At 38.5% G+C, this 18088-nt stretch overlaps 1 protein-coding gene, 1 non-coding gene and 2 pseudogenes across 3 annotated transcripts in view; 1 reads left to right on the top strand and 3 right to left on the bottom strand.

The window, feature by feature from the left end:
• The window catches only part of Slc71a2 (solute carrier family 71 member 2), a 78515-nt gene that overhangs the window by 57151 nt on the left and 3276 nt on the right, over nucleotides 1-18088 (top strand). For both annotated transcript variants that reach the window (XM_013065226.3, XM_013065225.3), the window contains 6 exons: nucleotides 2544-2658; nucleotides 6199-6417; nucleotides 7967-8080; nucleotides 10816-10887; nucleotides 12870-12982; nucleotides 14805-14902. In XM_013065226.3, the coding sequence (XP_012920680.2) occupies nucleotides 2544-2658; nucleotides 6199-6417; nucleotides 7967-8080; nucleotides 10816-10887; nucleotides 12870-12982; nucleotides 14805-14902 (731 nt within the window). The remainder of the gene's footprint in view (nucleotides 1-2543; nucleotides 2659-6198; nucleotides 6418-7966; nucleotides 8081-10815; nucleotides 10888-12869; nucleotides 12983-14804; nucleotides 14903-18088) is intronic.
• Nucleotides 1940-2024, bottom strand: LOC147828946 (small nucleolar RNA U3; annotated as a pseudogene).
• Nucleotides 14404-14510, bottom strand: LOC147828947 (U6 spliceosomal RNA). Its single transcript, XR_015449974.1, has one exon. It is a non-coding gene; the product is annotated as a U6 spliceosomal RNA (small nuclear RNA).
• Nucleotides 14902-18007, bottom strand: LOC147828948 (glycoprotein-N-acetylgalactosamine 3-beta-galactosyltransferase 1 pseudogene; annotated as a pseudogene).

Here is an 18088-nt window from a genome sequence, read left to right on the forward strand (position 1 = left end):
TGAGCATTGACATAAAAGTCAATGTACACAAACTTTGCTTCATGCACAGAATTATTTAAAATATTGCATCATGTTACCCTCGGGCTGTGTGTATAATGTGTGTGAAACATGAATGAATTTCCTGTTTAGACCTGGGTCCCAATCCCAAGATACATCATTATGTAATAAGTATATGCTTTTACTTGATCTCTTTGGTAATACTGAAAGCCGATTTGGGCAGTTGACATCGTGCCCATTTTATAAATGAGAAAGGAAGACATTACTAAATTAAGACTCAAATAAATTAGTTAGAAGAAATAGAAATAAAATATGTCTTTAAGGGCGGCTTTTGTTGCCTTGTTGTCATTTATAGGAGTTAAATCCTGAGAAAGATCCCGTCCTCACTTGTGTGGCTCTGTTGACTTTGCAAATATATGGTTTTTTCAGCCCATTGGGACACTGAAATGAACATAATTTATATCATAATAGACAAGAGTTTCTTTTGTGTATACTATTAGTATATGCCTACTTAAATTGGAATAGGGATTTGAATTTACGTTTCTTTGAATTTGAGTTCATTTTTTCCCTTCAGTGTGATAAATCTGGAGTGAGTATTTAACATGTAACCAAAGTCCTTTGCCATAGAAGGGTTGAACTTAATAGATGAGCTTAGTAGTTTTTTCTAGAGGCCTGAGAGTGGTGGTTTGGCCAGTATTTCTGTTGCTTACATGCTCTTCCTATGTGAATATGAAGCAATTTATTTTCCCCCCCTTGCTGTGTTGGGGATTGAGCCTACCTTGTGTGTGCGAGGTGAGTGCCTTAGCACTGAACTACATCTTCAGGTTTGTTTTTTTTTTGGTATCGGGGACTGAACTCGGAACCTTGTGCTTGCCAGGCAGGTGGTGGCACCACTGAGCTAAATCCCCAGCCCTACATCTTCAGTTTTAGCTTAGTTTTTTTTTTTCTTTTTGTACCAGGGATCGAACTCAGGACCTTGCACTTGCGAGGCAGGCGGCAGAACCACTGAGTACATCTTCAGTTTTGTTTTGGTTTTTAATGCTATTAGATTTTCTGGTTTTGACTCATGTAAAAATGTTTTAATGTATTACTAGAAATTTCATGTCAACATTTTTCATGTTGTAAATTTGTTGGGTGTCTATAATCTTTGTATTTTCTATTTTTAGATATTGAATTTTTATGTTCAAGAACATACCATGCTTCTCCAGTGAATTAGGGCATTTTGTAATGTCCTTCTGCTAGCTTGCAGTTTCTTCAGTACATTTGTTAATCTTGTACATTGTTGATAAGTTTATCCATATACCTTGTATTCTTTTTGTTTTATCATCAGATGGGCTTTTTCCTTCTAACTGCTTGGTTTTTTAGGTATATTGATGTCATCTGTAAATAATTTTACCTTTTTCCTTCTACTTTTTCCTTCCACTGCTACTGTCTGCCCTTGCTAGTTGTACTGACTAATGAATAATGTTAAATAAAAGTGATAGTTATGAGAGGGCTTCATGTATGTAGAGTGTGTTGTTTCATCCTTAGGCTACCTTTTGTGATGAAAAATACTCATTCCTATTTTATACAGGTATTTTCTTGTTTAAAATCAAGATTAGATGGCTTTTCAGCATGGAGATTATTTGCTTTTTCTCCTTAAGAACTATTAATATAATGAATTGTATTAGTAAATGTTCTGTAACATATTGTTTGCTATTATTTTAAGTAGGTTTTTTTCCGTTAAGTTTATTAGAACATTAGTACATTTTTAGGTATACAATAGTTACATTCATCATTGGGATCTTATACCTTTACATGATGTATCTTGGTTAAGTAGGTTTTTTTAAGCATCTGTGTATATAATAAGATTATTTAAATCTTAATTATATAAAATTTCTTTTACACTTTCTGCTTTGTCTAGTTTTTGTTCTTTTTTTGCCACTCAGACTGTGTGCCTTCCTCTCTTCCCCCGCCATGGGAGGAGAGCAGTCATCAGTGACAAATGGTAGTTTTGGCAAAGTAACACCAAGTGCTGGCTTCATGCTTTTTGTGTAGATTTTTAAAAATCATTTGTTTTGTATGTCTTTTTCTTAACTGTGGCTAGGAAGGGCCGCGGATTTAGCTCAGTGATTCCTCCGCCTGCCTCAAAAGTGCAAGGACCGGAGTTCGATCCCTGGTACCAAAAAATAAAAGAAGAGTAAAGTGAACTATAGCTAGGAAATATGCAAAGTTTTAATTCTGTTGGTTATCTTTAAAATTATGACTATACCTAAAACTGAACTTTTACTTAAACTCCTTATTTGTCCCTTTTTTCTCTCGTCTTTCCTTCTATTCTTTAAATTTTTTAGCATTATGTACCTCTTTTGAGCAATGACAAAATTAGTATGTTTCTACTTCTTTCTCCCCATCCTGCCTTTTAATTTCTTCTGTCTTTAAGTATACTGTACTTACACATGTGCATTTACTTCCTTCTTTGTTTATAGTCTTTACATGATATATTTGGCTGTGGTCATAAAAGTGAACATACAGTGCCTCTTTCCTGACTAATTAAAATCTTTTTATAGGTGGTATTTTGCAATGATTTCTGTATCTGGAGTCTTCTCAGTTACATTCTCTGTGATATTTGCCTATGTAGCTGATATTACTCAGGAGCATGAACGAAGTACTGCTTATGGATGGGTAAGAAAATGTACTGCTTTTTTTTTTCTTAACTAGAACAATAATTAACATTCTATTAATTACCAGAAGGTAAGATTTAAAATAAGATCATAAATAGAATTAGTAAGGTGTTAGAACCTCAGCAATCTATTGTTAACTCTATTGCTGGTCTGTGTGTCAGACACTTAGGACTTAGTGCAGTACTATAGAGAAAGTACCTTTCATTTATTCGGCAAGTAGGTATTAAATAAATAACCTAAGATATAAGAGATTTTGAAAATACATTATTAGACTAGTAGTTACTCTCAAGTGGTTTGAGGAAAAGATAGCATGTACATGTGTGGATGAGCATGTGTGGGCATGTGTCCTGTGTGTGGACCTCCTTGTACATGTAAATGTGTGTTGTCCTTTCTCCCAAATTCCTCTGTGTTCGAAAATGTTCACAATAAGAGGTGGAAGAAGAAAGATGATCTGGCAGTATTGTGGAGAATAATAGATTGGAGGGTGATGAATGCTAGAAACCCAAATAGTCTCTTGCTTTTCCAGGGTCTTAACTTTTTTTTAAAATCCCAATTCCTGGAGTAGAGTTAAGTATCATTCAGTGTTGACTAAATGAATAAGTTCATGAGTCAGTGGTGGACATAGTATAAATAAGTTTTTGCTGTTCCATAAAACAACTTTTTTACTTTGTTGATTTTAGATGTCTCTTTTAACCCCACTTCCCTTCTGACTCCTACCTGGTCTTCAGCCCTGCCTCCTTCCCTTCTCCCATGAGTATCTTCCATGCCCCATCCTAACATGAGGACATCTGTAGAGTGCTGTGTGGGACAGAGGGAAAAGCTAATTGGAAGGCTTCAAGGAAGGCTTTAGAGAAAGCAAGATAGCAACGTGGGCCATAAGAGATGGTGGCTAGAGCAGGGAAGAGTGCCAGAAGTTCATTTATCACACTAGTGTCCTGTACTTTTCTCCTGTGGAGAAAATGCCTGTGGATATGCATTCTCCTGTAATTTTATTAGATTTAAAAAAAAATTTTAACTGATAACATTATAAAAGTTGTACATATAAATGTGAGGTACCATGTAATGTTTTGATGCATGTATGCATTGCATAATATTTAAATAAGGCTAAACATTTTTATTGCCTTAGGTGGTTATACTTTTATCATTTTTTTGATTAAATTTTTATTAGATGTTTTTCTTGCTTTTTTATTGAGAAAACTATTCACAAAGCTGTTGTGCTGATGAAAAGTGCTTTAAGAAAGATTTCTAAGAGGTCTGAGCCACCATAAGTGACTATGACCTAATTACTCTCTCTAGCTCAACTCATCATAAAACCACAAGTAGGATTAATGTCTGCTCATGGAGCGCTGAAGCAAGTCCGTGTACACAGCCAGCTGAGACAGTGCTCTGCCAGTGCTCACAGCCAGGCTCCAGTGACATAGCAAGTAGGCTGTTGCATTTGAATCTGGGCCATGACCTGGGCCAGTGACTACCTTTGACAGTCACCCCTTGCAGCCTATCTTACAGAGATTGGTGAGCTTATTGCCAGTTACTTCCATGATTTGTCCGTCAAATTCTTAGGGGCATTTTGAGATCCATTAAAGAGCAACATATGAAATATGTGCACCTTCCTTCCTGAAATTCGTCTTGTAAATCAAAAAAGTAATCATTCTTTCAGGACCACAGCAATGAATAGTCCCATTAGTAAGTAAACTAACAATCACTGGGGAGTTGTATGGTGAGGTCATCTTTCTGATTTTCCAGAGTCCTTTTGAATGTTAAATGAAAGAGGTATTTAGGGGCCCGGGATTTAGCTCACTGGTTTCACTGCCTGCTGCGCAAGCGCAAGGACCCGAGTTCGATCCCCGCTACCAAAAAAAAAGAAGAGGTATTTAGATTTTTTAAAAGACCACACAGGGTCCTAAGTTTTAATGAAGAGTCCTCACTTTGGCAGCACATATACTGTTTTAAGAAAGATACAGTATTTTGCATAGTCTCATGGAGTCATAGCACCTAAGGACACTGCAGCATTGCTTCCTTTGCACCAGTGTCACTATCCCAGTGCTCCCATAGCACCAGAGAATACAGCACTGCTCCTCTTATCTATTTGCATGTTATTGCAGTTTGCAATGCTGTTATGATTGCTTGACATCAGATAAAGTGGGAAGACCTGAAGGGCAGAAGTTCTGTTATCTTCTTCATCTGGACAGTAGGTACTAGATAAATAATGAAGGAATCCTTGTTCCCCAAATTGGAATTCTCCACATTCCCTTCCTCCTTCCCTACCTCCCCTGTCTCCCCCTCTCTCTCTCTCTCTCACAGTGGATTTGGTTTTTACAGAATTTTTAGTGTAATACCAATCTCATTCATTCATTCGTTCATTCATTTCTGGCCGTACTGGGGACTGAACCCAGGCTTTTGCACCAAGTCTCTCTCTCACACACACCAGGCCCCCAACCCCATACTGGGGATTGAATCCAGTGCCTTTTTGCTTAGCTACATCCCTAGGGTCCCCCACCCCTTTTGTTGTTGTTGTTGGGGCGGGGGAGGGATCTCACTGTGTAGTTCAGGATGGCCTGAAATTTGTGGTGATCTTGCTTCAGTCCCCCAGAGTGCTGGGATTATAGGTATGCACCACTGCCCAGCTGATACAATGTATCTTTATGTTCATCTGGGGGATGACAGATAATGGAAGAATGTCATAATCATAGATAATGATTTGTTTTTCTATAAAGATCTATTAGAAGTTTAAGTAACTTACAGATATGCTTTTGGTACTCAATCTGTTTATAATTTGGAGAGTGCCCACTGAGCTTTTGAGTATTCACACTGCATTCTGCAATGTAGGGATATTGGCATGTAATGTGAAGAGGCTTGGTGGTGTGGCTTCAGGTTGTGCCCGCTGTCTGCTGACTGGTCTCTGTTGGACAGCAGCCATGAGGTGACAGGGTGATGGAATTCACAGCCCTCTAGTCAGAAGGTTTCAACAGATGGTTTCATTTTTTAACAGTTATAGCTTTTTTCTCTTTATAAGAATATCAGGGTCTCCTCCCCACCCCCTTCAGCACTAATAAAATGGTCACCAAATGATAAAATGGTGAAACAGTGCAGTGTTTTTGGAAGATAAATCATTCAAGGTCCTTGAGAAATTCATAGGTTTTGTCATCAGTTCTTCAGAGATTGTTTTTATACCCTTCTCAGCACATTTCCATTTCCCAATTTAAGAAGACCAAAGAGTGAATATTTTATTTATGGAGAAAATTTTCACAATTTTAATTTTAGTATTCTTTTTTATTCCCACAGATCTCCACAATACCTCTAGTCAAAGTTTGTGAACAAATTCTTAAACAGAATTACTTTAATTCTCTTTCATGCTTAAAATTTGTGTGCAACACATTTATTTTGTCTTGTTTAAAGCTGAAGAAGGATGTACCTGTAGACCCTGAGTTAAGAGTGTTTTCCCATAGGTGTGTGCCTGTGGCAGTGGGAACCCAGATAAGAACATGCTTTCTCCACAGATGTTCAGTGGTGGGACCCTGAGTGACAGTGTGCTTTCCCTCAGGTCTCAGCCACCTTTGCAGCTAGTCTGGTCAGCAGCCCAGCCATTGGAGCATACCTTTCTGCCAGTTATGGAGACAGCCTTGTGGTGCTGGTGGCCACAGTGGTGGCTCTTCTGGACATCTGCTTCATCTTGGTAGCTGTTCCAGAATCTCTGCCGGAGAAAATAAGACCAGTTTCCTGGGGAGCTCAGATTTCTTGGAAACAAGCAGACCCTTTCGCGGTAAATGAAAGTATTGACTTTGTATATAGCCTTAAGGATGCCAGCTGTTGTTGATCTATTTTTTTCCAATAAAAATAGAAAAATATTAATTACAGGTAAGCCACTGGGGTATAGACTTAGTATTAATCCTATCACGTCATAGGGAAATGAGAGAAAATAAATGTCCAGTAATCTCTGATGATAGTTTGGGAAGGAGTTTCTATTCACTTGGCTGTTTTCATCCTCTTTTAAACAAAATATTGCAAGTGGTCATTTGAAGTGAATTCACTTTAATTCAAAAAGAATAAATGCATTTTGTCTAACCAGTCATTTTCTAAGTTGTAAGTTTACATCCACATTGGCCAGAGGCTTTGAACTTACATTGTATAGATTAAATAGATTCTTTGCTTTCTACAATCTTTTTGAAAGGGACCATAGGGGGAGTGTGTCACACTAACAACCATGAAAAGCGCTAAGAAAAATTATTTCTGACAAGCCATCCCTCTCATCCCTTATGTAGCTTGAAATTATTCTTGAAATAAATAAGGGCGGGGGGTGGGGGGGAAGAGAACCAGAAACTTGATTTTTGCTCTTGTCTCTCAAGTTTACCTTTTGGGGAAAATATAATAAGAAAAATAACTCATCGGGAAAACATTTAAGTGTCCCCTAAGGGCATGATCTGGGGGACACTGCCCATCTTTTTTGTGCCACAATGTCAGACAGTAAGAGAGGAGTTTGGGAAGGAAGGAGTGGGCCTACTAGTCACCTGAGGCTTCCCACCTATTTATTGTGCAGGGATCAAGTTACAGGTAGAAACTTCTCTGTGAAGTGGAACTTGCAGTTAGCATTTTAATGAACTAGTCTGTTGTCTGGTATGTGTAGCAAGGTCTCAGAAGACATTAGCTGTTTTTGCTATTATGTAAAGGTTATAGGATGATGACCTAGAAGCTCTGCAGCACTTTCCACTTCTCAATAATTGTGTACCTTTAGGTTTTGTTCAGTAATCGTATGTAAATAAGGATTCTTCAGAAAAGTAGTAGCATTTAAAATATTCTTACTAGTGTAGAGTGTACTTTGTTGCATGCTAGGTTTACAGGAATATGGATTCACTACCATAAGGCAAATAGAATATCAACATTTTGACAAATGGAGTGAATTTATGTGTAAATTCCTATACTGGGTATAAAAACCAGGTGAAAACCCTATACTAGATATGACTTTAAAGAAGCTATATTACGAATCAAAGGCAATAATTTTCTTAAAAGCATTCTGAGGAAATATGTTTTCAGGATTTTTTTTTTTTTGTAGGATGTTAAGGATCTATTTAAGGATATAAGCCAAGTTTGCTAATGAAAATGACCCAAGTGTTTTTCAAAAAGTTATTTAATATTTAAAATGTATATTTCTGAAATGAGGACTTGTAACTTCCACAGAGAGATGGTGATGAATTTAATGTTAAAATTCACTTCCTTTTATAATCCATTCAACATTTGTTATGTCTTAATAAATCAAAATAATGAAGCCAGTGTGTCAGAGCATTGGTGATGCTTTTGTTTCTGCTTATTTCCAGTCATTGAAGAAAGTTGGAAAAGATTCTACTGTCTTACTTATATGTATCACTGTGTTTCTTTCATATCTTCCTGAAGCTGGACAGTATTCAAGTTTTTTTCTGTATCTCAGGCAGGTGAGTAGTGGGTACCTAATAGCTTTTGAACATGAGGAATATCGTTGATTGGGATCTGCTTAAAGATAAGTTGGGGAAACGAAGATAACATGTCAGCTTGTTCTAAAGTATAGGTCTTGATGGAGAATTAGTAAACAGTAACCTTTAATGATGACTTAAAAGACAGCAAGATTCTGGGTGTGGTTGGGCATGCCTTACTAAGGAGAATAAAGCAAGAGGATCGTGTGAGCCCAAGAGTTTGAGACCCTGTCTCAAAAAATAATAACATAAAATATGGTGAGATATGTACCATAGAAAACTTCCCTTGAGAATTGAGAAAAGATTAGCAGAAACAAAGTGAATGAATGAATGAATGAACGAATACATTTATTTATTGGTGCTGGAGATTAAACCCAGGGGATTCATACTGACCTGCATACCTGCCCCTTTTTTATCATTTATTTACAGACAGGGTCTCATAGAGTCATAAAAATTCCCCAGGATGGGCTCAAACTTGAGATCCTCCTTCCTTGGCCTCTCAGACTGCTGAGTATCATATTTTTTGAGGACTTCCATTAAGAGCAAATTTTAAGTTCAGAGCAAATTAAGAGGCAGGTGCACAGAATTCCCTTACAGCCTTCCCCACAGGTACACAGCCTCCTGTACTATCAGAATCCTGCACTGGAGTGGTCCATCTGTTACAGTTAAATGAACCTACATCAACATAACAGCATCACTAAGCCTCTAGTTGACAGTAGGCTTCACTGTTGGCATTGTGCATTCTGTGGGTTTACACAAATGTATAGTGACACGAATTCAGCTTTATAGTATGGTATAGAGTATTCTCATGCCCTGAAAATCCTTTGTGCTCCACTGATTCGACTGTCTACCAACGGCACCCACTAGCAAGCACCGATCTCTTTACAGTTTGTATAGATCTGCTTTTTCCAGACTGTCACAGAGTTGGACTCATACAGTATATAGAATTTTCAGAGTGACCTCTCACTTAGCAATATGCATGTAAGTTTCCTCTGTGTCTTTTCTTGGCTTGATAGTTCATTCTTTTTATGGTCAGTTTCAGCAGTTTGGATGTATCCATTTATTCACTTACCTACTGAAGGAGACCTTGGCTGCTTCCAAGTTTTGGAAACTGTGGATAAAGTTATTGTAAACACTTATATCTGTTAATACTATCCATTAGATTGCACAGAAAGGAAATTTATTCAGATACTCCCTGACCTGGGTGTGATGGTGGCCAGTTTGCTGACCTGGCCTCATGACCCATAGCTCAGGTGCTGCACTGGGCAGCAGCTGTTAGTTCACAAACAACAGTCAATATCTTTTCAGTTCTCTTGATTTTATTTTTTTGAACTTACATCTTGCTGGGTATGGCGGCACACTGTAATCCCAGCACTCTGAGAGGCTGAGGCAGGAGGGTCATGTTTGAGCCCAGAGACCAGTACTGCAAACAAAACAAAAAACTCCCAACAGTTTCTATCCTATTTTGTCCCCCCAAAGAGATCATTGATTTAGATAAAAGAAACACCATCCTTCCTTGTCCAGCTTTTCCTCATGTCTCTGGGCCTGCTCAAACCTGAGCTGCCTTTCAGTTGGTCCAGCCCTGGCTATTACTGAAACTCTATTCTGCTAGGTTTCTTTTTTTGAGAGTGTGAGACTAATATGTTTATGTATTAGTGTCTAAGTAGAGCTTGTTTTTCAAGGATTTCTACTTCTATTTTGCTCATTTTGATGGATGGATGCTAGAGATTTAGAGAAGATAATAACTGGTGTAGAAAATTACATGTGCATTTATAATTAAGTATGCTTTTAATGTAGATAAAATGGCAAAGTCCAAAGAAGAAAGTAAAAAAAAAATCCCTTCAAATACGTAATAAAAAACTATGACTTTCATTTTTCTAGCTATTTTTCCTATACTATGCTCATGTCACCACCATTGATTACAACAAATCAGAAGTATTCTGTTATTTTGTATTTATGCTCGCTCTAAGTGTAATTTACGTAAACATTTAGTTAAAGTTTTATTTGATCTTTAAAATTATATATTTGATAAAATGTTTATAGAAAGCAAAATAATTTTTCCTTTTTGAAATATTTTAAAAATTAGAAATGGTTGATATTTCAGCGCTACTGTTAAGGCCAGAGGCTTAGAAGTTATTGCCAGCCTACTTCATTGGCTGCTAATTCATTGGAAACCCCATGGGAACTTTTTTGAACATATCTGTCTCTGAGCCATACCTCAGAGAGTCTGATGTAATTGGTATCCTGTGAGTTCCAGCATCTCATTGCTACCCTCCCGATTCTCCCCTTTCGCCTTCTCTGGTGTCCACATGATTTTAATGTATAGTGAGAGTTGATAGCCATTGGTTTTTCTATTGAGCAAATTCTGTATTGACAGCATCAAAAAAGTCAAGTCACATTTTCTTTCATATTCTCCCTATTGCATGTTATCAATCTGTGAGTTGAGGATAGAAAGAAAATATGAATTAGTAGGTAGACATAGAAAATAGTATCCAAAATATTTCACAGTTTAAGTTGTGCCTGCTTATTATGATTTCTTATATCAGATTTAGATACAAATTACTGGTTAAATAGGTTCAGCTTTCAGTACTGTCCTGATTTGTCATTGATTTTATGAACTGTTCTCAATTCTTTTATCTTGTCATTTTAATAGAATATAACATTTCTTACCAGTTATTTCTGTGTTATCTGTTACTTTTTTTCCCCCATTCCTTTAGGTCATAGGTTTTGGATCTGTTAAAATTGCAGCATTCATAGCTATGGTGGGAATTCTGTCTATTGTGGCCCAGGTGAGTGTTATTTCACCCATTCTTTAAAAGTTTTTGTTTTCCTTTTAATCCTTGATAACCACAGATCACAGGAAGCCACATACACATGTATATCCCTCAGGCCCCGCTGTGGCACATCATGCACAACTAGAGGATGACATCAAATCCAGGAAGCTGACAGGGACAGGGCTCGAAGAACTGCTTCTTCTTGATAGAATGTTGATTTCAGATTTAGGGGGAACTTCATACAGTTTTCAGTAGCATAATTTGTTTTAAGTTGTGCTGGGTCAGTTCTTTTATTTGCTTGTAAAACAACCAAGATAGTAGGTAACTTGCTTATAGACATCACAAAATTAACCAGGAGAATGTTTTTATGTTATTTTAATTCTGAAAAGTAAATAGAAATAAATGGCAATAACTGTTCCAACCCTTGCTGTCTTTGGGACCAAAGAAATGTGAATTAGTGAGTATAGTTAAGGTTCTCTAGAGGAACAGAATCAATGTCCTGAAATACATTCATTAAAATATATAGTATGCAGGAGGGATTAGGTCAACTTACAGGATCAAAGGCAGGAGAGTCCACAGTAGCTGTCTGCAGCATCAGAGGTGAGAGAATCCACAGTGGCCCTCTGCATGCTGGAGAGCTGGAAGATCCAGGAGCTGCTTAGCCCACAAAGATGGAAGCCACAGAACAAGAGGAACTAAGATGCAGAACCAGTCCAAGGTTGAAGCTCACTGGAGAGTCGCTGGTATAAGACTGCATTGGAAGGCTGAAGAAACTGAAGACCAATGATGGCAGCAAAGGATGCACTCTCTTAAAAAGACTGGAGCTCTTCAAAATGGCAATACTTTCTTCCTCTTGCCCTTTTTGTATTCCAACCAGGCTACAAGGCTATTAGTTGGTGCCAACCAATCCAATGGGTCTTCCTCCCTCAGCTTTGCTGACCTACAGATCAGTCATCAACAGATACCAGAACTGCTTTACTAATCTGCTAGATATTTCTTACTCTAGTCAAGTTGATACATCACAATTAATGGTCAAAATGAGTTAAATTAGGATATATACAATGAATGAAGGGCATTAAATGTTCCCCATTTGTTAAGAAATACAGTTTCACCACAGCTGGGCATATGACTTTCATGTGAATGCAGTGCTATGTATGGATGCATTCACTATGTCTTTTGGGATTCCTAGACTTTGTTGCCTTGAGATAGCCATTAGGGCAAGCAGAATGCTCTTGTGTGGTTCTCTCCAGAAGAAATGAGGAGGCTGTGAATATTTCTTCCGAATACTAGACTTGACAAGGCTCATGAGAATGCAAAGGCCTTTTTGTTTCAAGTTTTTTTTTTTGAGTATGTTTCTGTTTTGACTGTATTAGTGAATGTAAATTATGTTAAGCTTTCAGTTTGATCATGATTTCTGTTTGCTACATGAACTCCAGTTGATTAGCTATTGGCATCATCTTTTTTTTTTTTGGTACCAGGGAATCGAACTCGGGTCCTTGCCCTTGCACAGCAGGCGGCGAAACCACTGAGCTAAATCCCTGGCCTGGCATCTTTTATTGTATTCATTTTCAGACTATCATAACTTGTATTTAGCAAAATATATATTTGTTAAGGTCAGACTTAAACCAGTCCCAAACAGTTGATAAAACTGTTAACCTCCAGCCAGATCCCATGTGTGTAAATGTTCAGCAGAGGTTTGCTGTTCACGCATAGTTAAATGCTTGGCATTTTTTCAGAAACTGATAAAAGCTGTGATAATGTTTTGGGAGGTGCTGCAGAGTGCTAGGTAGACAGACGTGATGAAAGGGCCCAAGTCCCAGGTTGTCCTGAGAGCCCCTGAAACTCCACTCCCTCAAAAGACACCTCAGTAGTATCAGGCTCTGAGGTCACAGACAGCAGTGTGCCCTCAGAGGTACCTGGTTATCAGTGAGCAGGCTTCACTGTGTGTTTAAGCCTGTGTTCACATAGTTTCTCAGGGTGTCTCTTTTTCTTTGCAGACGGTCTTTCTTAGCATCTTGATGAGATCACTGGGGAATAAGAACACTGTCCTCCTTGGGTTGGGCTTCCAAATGCTGCAGTTGGCATGGTATGGTTTTGGATCTCAAGCCTGGTAAGCTTTACCCATAGATTCTCATGAACTAACCTATGGATATGTGTTAGAGGAGCTCTAGCTAGTTGGGCATGATGAGAAGCAGCAAGTTTGCTGTATTCAGCATTTCAAAAACCATTAGGCTTTAAGTTGGGGAAAGGTGGGTAGAACTGGATAATTCAAGATGATTTGTAAAGATTGCTTTCACCTCAGCAGTCTTTTACTGAATCACTCCTTAATTGAATGTGTGTCCGTTTTTCCTTCCAGTAAAGTTCTATTTTTTTAAGTTCCTTTTTTTTTTTGGTACCGGGGATTGAACTCAGGTCCTTGAACTTGTGAGGCAGGTGGCGGAACCTCTGAGCTAAATCCCTGGCCCCAAAGTTCTATTTTTTAAACACGTTTGTCAATTTTTGGGGACATCACATACATCGAAAGAAAAAACAAGAAAAAATGATTGTGCCAAGCTTTGCTATCATAATTAATTGAGCAATCTTAGGCAATAAAGTAACCTTTATAAAATATACCTTTAAGTTTGATGAACACTAAGATATCTTTCAATGGCATTTATACCCTGAGGGAGTTATGACTAGCACATTAGATTCCCATTAATAGGAAGGAGGGTCATAATAAACTGTGGAATAAAAAGAAAAAGAATCCTGAGTTCCTTGTTCTGTGGCAAGTTTCCCCATGTCCCTAGCTGTCGAGCACCAGAGATCTTATCTCTATTTTAGACACAGAGCTGGTTCTCACTTTGTGTTTGAAAATGGAGGGCATAATTTAGAGAAATTGCAATTACTGTAGTGGTAAGAGATTAGTTGGGGAACAAACACATGGAATTCTGAATTTCCTTTGTTCTGTGTGATGTTTTACCTAAGATTAACTTGGTTTATTCTTCTTGTTCCCTTTTGATTTTGGTCCTGTTTGCTTTGGCTCACTAGCTAATTAACACTCTTGCAGTGTTAGACTTTGTCATTATGAACGGTTCATTTTTTTCAGTAAGGACCATCCCCAAGGAAGTATGGACCAGATGGTTACAAGCCCAGCTGGAGCCGGCCTCACTTTCCTGATACATTTCTTTCTGACTCATACTTGGGCCTCTTCCTTAAGACCAGAACCTAGAACTTAGGGAAGTGGGCTTGTCTGGCTCAGTTGGTAGTGCACTGCTCTGAGGAGAGCTGGCAGACTTCGTAGCTTAAGATCAGTGTGAGAAGCACAAAGAGTGGAAATGGGGTATTTTATACCAAGATGTCCCCTGCAGAACTTCATTGAGCTTACTTCTGCAGATGGTAATAGGGAAAGCAGAGAGAAGGAGAGACTTTGAAAGAAGTAAAATAAAGAAATCTGTTTCCATTACAGCCTGTGAAGAGATCAGTATTAACAGTGTGATGTGTAGCCCTTCAAAGTTAAAGAGAAAGCTATTTTTATTTTATTTTATTTTTTAAAAAAATATGGAACACTTCACAAATTTGAGTGTCATCCTTGCACAGGGGCCATGCTAATCTTCTCTGTATCGTCCCAATTTTAGTATATGTGCTGCCGAAGCAAGCACGAGAAAGCCATTTTTAAAGAGGGAAAAATAGCCGGTGTGGTGTTGTACACCTGTAATCCCAGCACTTGGGAGGCTCAGGCAGGAGAATCATGAGTTTGAGGTCCTCTTGAGCTATATAGCAAGTTCAAGACCAGCTTAAAATACATAGTGTGACCCTGGCTCAAAAAAAAAAAAAAGAAAGGGGGTCAGATAAATGAAACTGAACATGAGAAAACAGAAGGCATTTGTATATTGCTGCTGCATTCTGAACCATGAGCTCCCGAGGCCCGACTGTAGTCTGTCCTGTTGTTGCAGGATGATGTGGGCGGCAGGGACTGTGGCCGCCATGTCCAGCATCACATTCCCAGCGGTCAGTGCCCTCGTCTCTCAGAATGCAGAGCCAGATCAACAAGGTGAGGTCGCGGCCCTCGCTGTTTCCTCCTTCAGCTGAGACCTCCCTGCCAGAAGCCTGAAGCTCTGAGCTCTTCACATCAACACCAGGAGGTGACAGCCTGTGATCCCTGCTCCAGGAGCATGTCTCTTTGCTTTTTGCAGATATTAAAGTTCTGTTTTTTTCTCTGCTTTTATCTTACTCATACTAAAAAAAAAAAAAAATCAGCAATTTCTATGCTAAGAATTAGAAAATATCTATTTTTCTTTTTCAGTTTTGACTCCTTTTGTCTGTTGCCAGAATTAGCTCGACCCTTCACATTTTAACAGGTGTCTCTTAAATGATAGTTAGCAGTGAGTCATTTATTCACTAACATTACTTTAATTTGAAATAATTCAAAGTCCATGAGCATGATGTAGGAAATGGTTCTTTGAGAGGATAAAGAAAAAATTTGTATGGTTGTTGGTAATTGGGTAGAGTGAAAGGTGAAGTGATGCCTGCTGTGTGGAATGTAGGTGTTGGTTACCCGCCCTTCTTGTGCCTTGGCTTTCCTTGGAGGCAGTTCTACTGCCAGAATTAGTCCTTTTCTTTGTCCATTTCCTGATGGCTCACTTTACTGTGGTCTGGAAGTAGGGAATTTTAAAGGGTATATATTTTTTTTAAAGATGTTTTTTAAATGCCTAAGCTCTTTTAAATTATTCAATTAAAAAACTATATTGGAAAAGATAACTTTATTCATTGTACCTATTTTTTCCAGATCAGAAATTAGCCATCTTTTTTATATCCATTTTTGAATAGTGTCATTTTAAGACTGCAGATTCTGTGTGTCATCCCCAGGTAAAGTAACCAAGCACAAAGAACACACCCCTGTGTCTGAAGTATGGTCTTGAACTGTCCTATAGGACTGTCTTCTCATTGATGGCATGGACTGTCTTTGGCTTTATTTTTTTATACATAAAAATTCATGCATAGATGTACAAATATCAGTGTTTTTAAGTCAACATTATAAGGTCAGACCGAGGCATGATTGAGACCACTGAGGCAAAGTCTAAGCAACATGTGATGAGTATATAGCCATCTGGGTGCAGATGGGCCAAGGCCAGAAAGGCTGTTGGCACTGAGAGGAGGGTGTTCATGGTTATTACAGGGAAGTTTAGGTAGGGGAGGGGCACTGGTCGAGGGTGGAAAATTCTAGAGTCCCAAGGTTGATGGGCCTGGAGTTGGTTGATAAATAGGGTGGTGGTGGTGGGAAGAGCAGGGTGGCTGCTGGCTTTGTTATCTCTGCTCCTGTGGATGCAGGTAGCAGGTCTGCTTGGGTGGGGGTCCAACTCAGGGGCCTGTCAAATATGTGGAACTATTTGAATGTGTTGTATTAGGAAAGTGTATTTGACCTTTTTTTAATGCTTTAAATGTATTTGCTTTTTATTCAAAGAGACATACCATCTTTTTCTGTTCATTGTCTGAATTTTAGAAAGCATATTGTTTTTGCTACATACTAAATATATATCCAAATTTTTTAAAGGGAGTCTCTTAGAAATGTATCCTGTCCACACTTATGTATTATCAACAGTAAATGCTAAGTTTAACTAAGGCAGGTTGAATCTATGAAACAGCATCATCCACAGATCAGGACAGCTGGGCTGCCATCTCCTTCTTAGAGTCTCAGGACTGTAATTAATTCTCTGTATCTCATCTTGGGTGTACATCGCTAGGATTTGACTGAACAACAAAGTGTTAAAGACACTGTGGGGTGAAAAGCAGTGTTGGAGGCATTAGTTCTGTCCAGTTACTGGCTTGATTACACCCAAAATCCAAAAGCTTCAAGGAGAGCAGAACCAGCTCCTATGAAATTGATTGTTGGAATGATTATAATGCTGGACTCAAAATCTCAGAGGAGGATAACGTAATTTTTCTTCAACAAGATTCAGGTTCCATTTCAGGAAGAAGTGTAGGCATGAAGGCCACTCAAGGCAGGAGGAAGGGGGACAGCACCACTCTTTCCTTCTCGGGCTTTGTCACTTTGGCGGGGAGGATGGCAACCTCTGGGGAGATGGCCTGCATCTCACTGGTGTGGTATCACACCCTTAGTGGAAAGAGAATCCAAGAAATTAAGTGTTTTGAACTAATGATTTTTTGCCCCCTCTCTCCATACATATACTCCCACTGGCTTTGGCTTTCATCCTAGGTTGCCTCCAGTTGTCTTTTATCTTCCCAGTAGAGTACAGTACAGCCCTCCATATCCATACATTCTGCTTCTCTACAGGAGGATAATAGTTATAATTCCAGTAACAAAAGTTTCTAGGTAGATAACCTTTGATTAAGTGGCGTTCTGGTACAAGGGGATGAAAAGTTTCTTTTCCTGTGTTATCTCTGGAATCTGTAGCTTCTACATTCATAACTTCCATGCATTTTCCCAGTGCTAGGTCTTCAATGAAAGAACTATGTGTATATTTTTCTGTTTTAAAGGCATCAATAAATCTCTTCAAGGCTTCTTTGCTTAATACATCTCCACTCATGTAACCCTGCTTTACATAGGGCTTAAATCTCCCAAAATAAATGCGTTCTTCGGGGCTATATATTTTTTTCAGGGCTATATTTTGAAAGAAGCCATCTCAAATTATCTAGTATGACATATGTATCATCTGCTTTCATAAACCAATCTGCATCTTCTAAATAATGATCATGAACATACTAAAAGCTTTGTTTTCCAATATAGTTGATCTCTACCTTCTTTGTTTTTTAATCCCACAGTAGGGAAGTCTTTATTTTCTTCTGAACTCATAAATAACAGTTTATTACAGTGCTGGGCCCATGTAGCTTTGACATGTTTGGCCTTTTTCTCTAGATTTTGAGGGCCCATCATAACCCAACAAAGAATTTTAACTTTCTGGTACAGGTTTTAAGCAATGTCTGTGTTCTCATCTTTATGTTGGCTAGAGTCTGCATTAAAGTTCATTTGTCCTTCTAGATGATTCTGTCCATTATCATCTGAATGTCTTGCATGAGGAACATTATGAAAAATATTAGGCTTGGGCCAGGAATTTAGCTCAGTGGTTCTGGCGCCTGCCTTGGAGGTGCAAGGTCCCAAGTTTGATCCCCAGTACCAAAAAAAAAAAAAAAAAGAATATTAGGCTGGGTGTCACCTTGTTCTCCCAACAAAATACTAAATAGCTGACATCAGCTGCACTCCCTCTCACCCCTGGGGTGG

This window comes from Heterocephalus glaber, unplaced genomic scaffold, assembly GCF_053883595.1.
Source record: "Heterocephalus glaber isolate CG9 unplaced genomic scaffold, H.glaber_assembly_v1.0 deba00000818, whole genome shotgun sequence".
Taxonomy (NCBI): Eukaryota; Metazoa; Chordata; class Mammalia; order Rodentia; family Bathyergidae; genus Heterocephalus; species Heterocephalus glaber.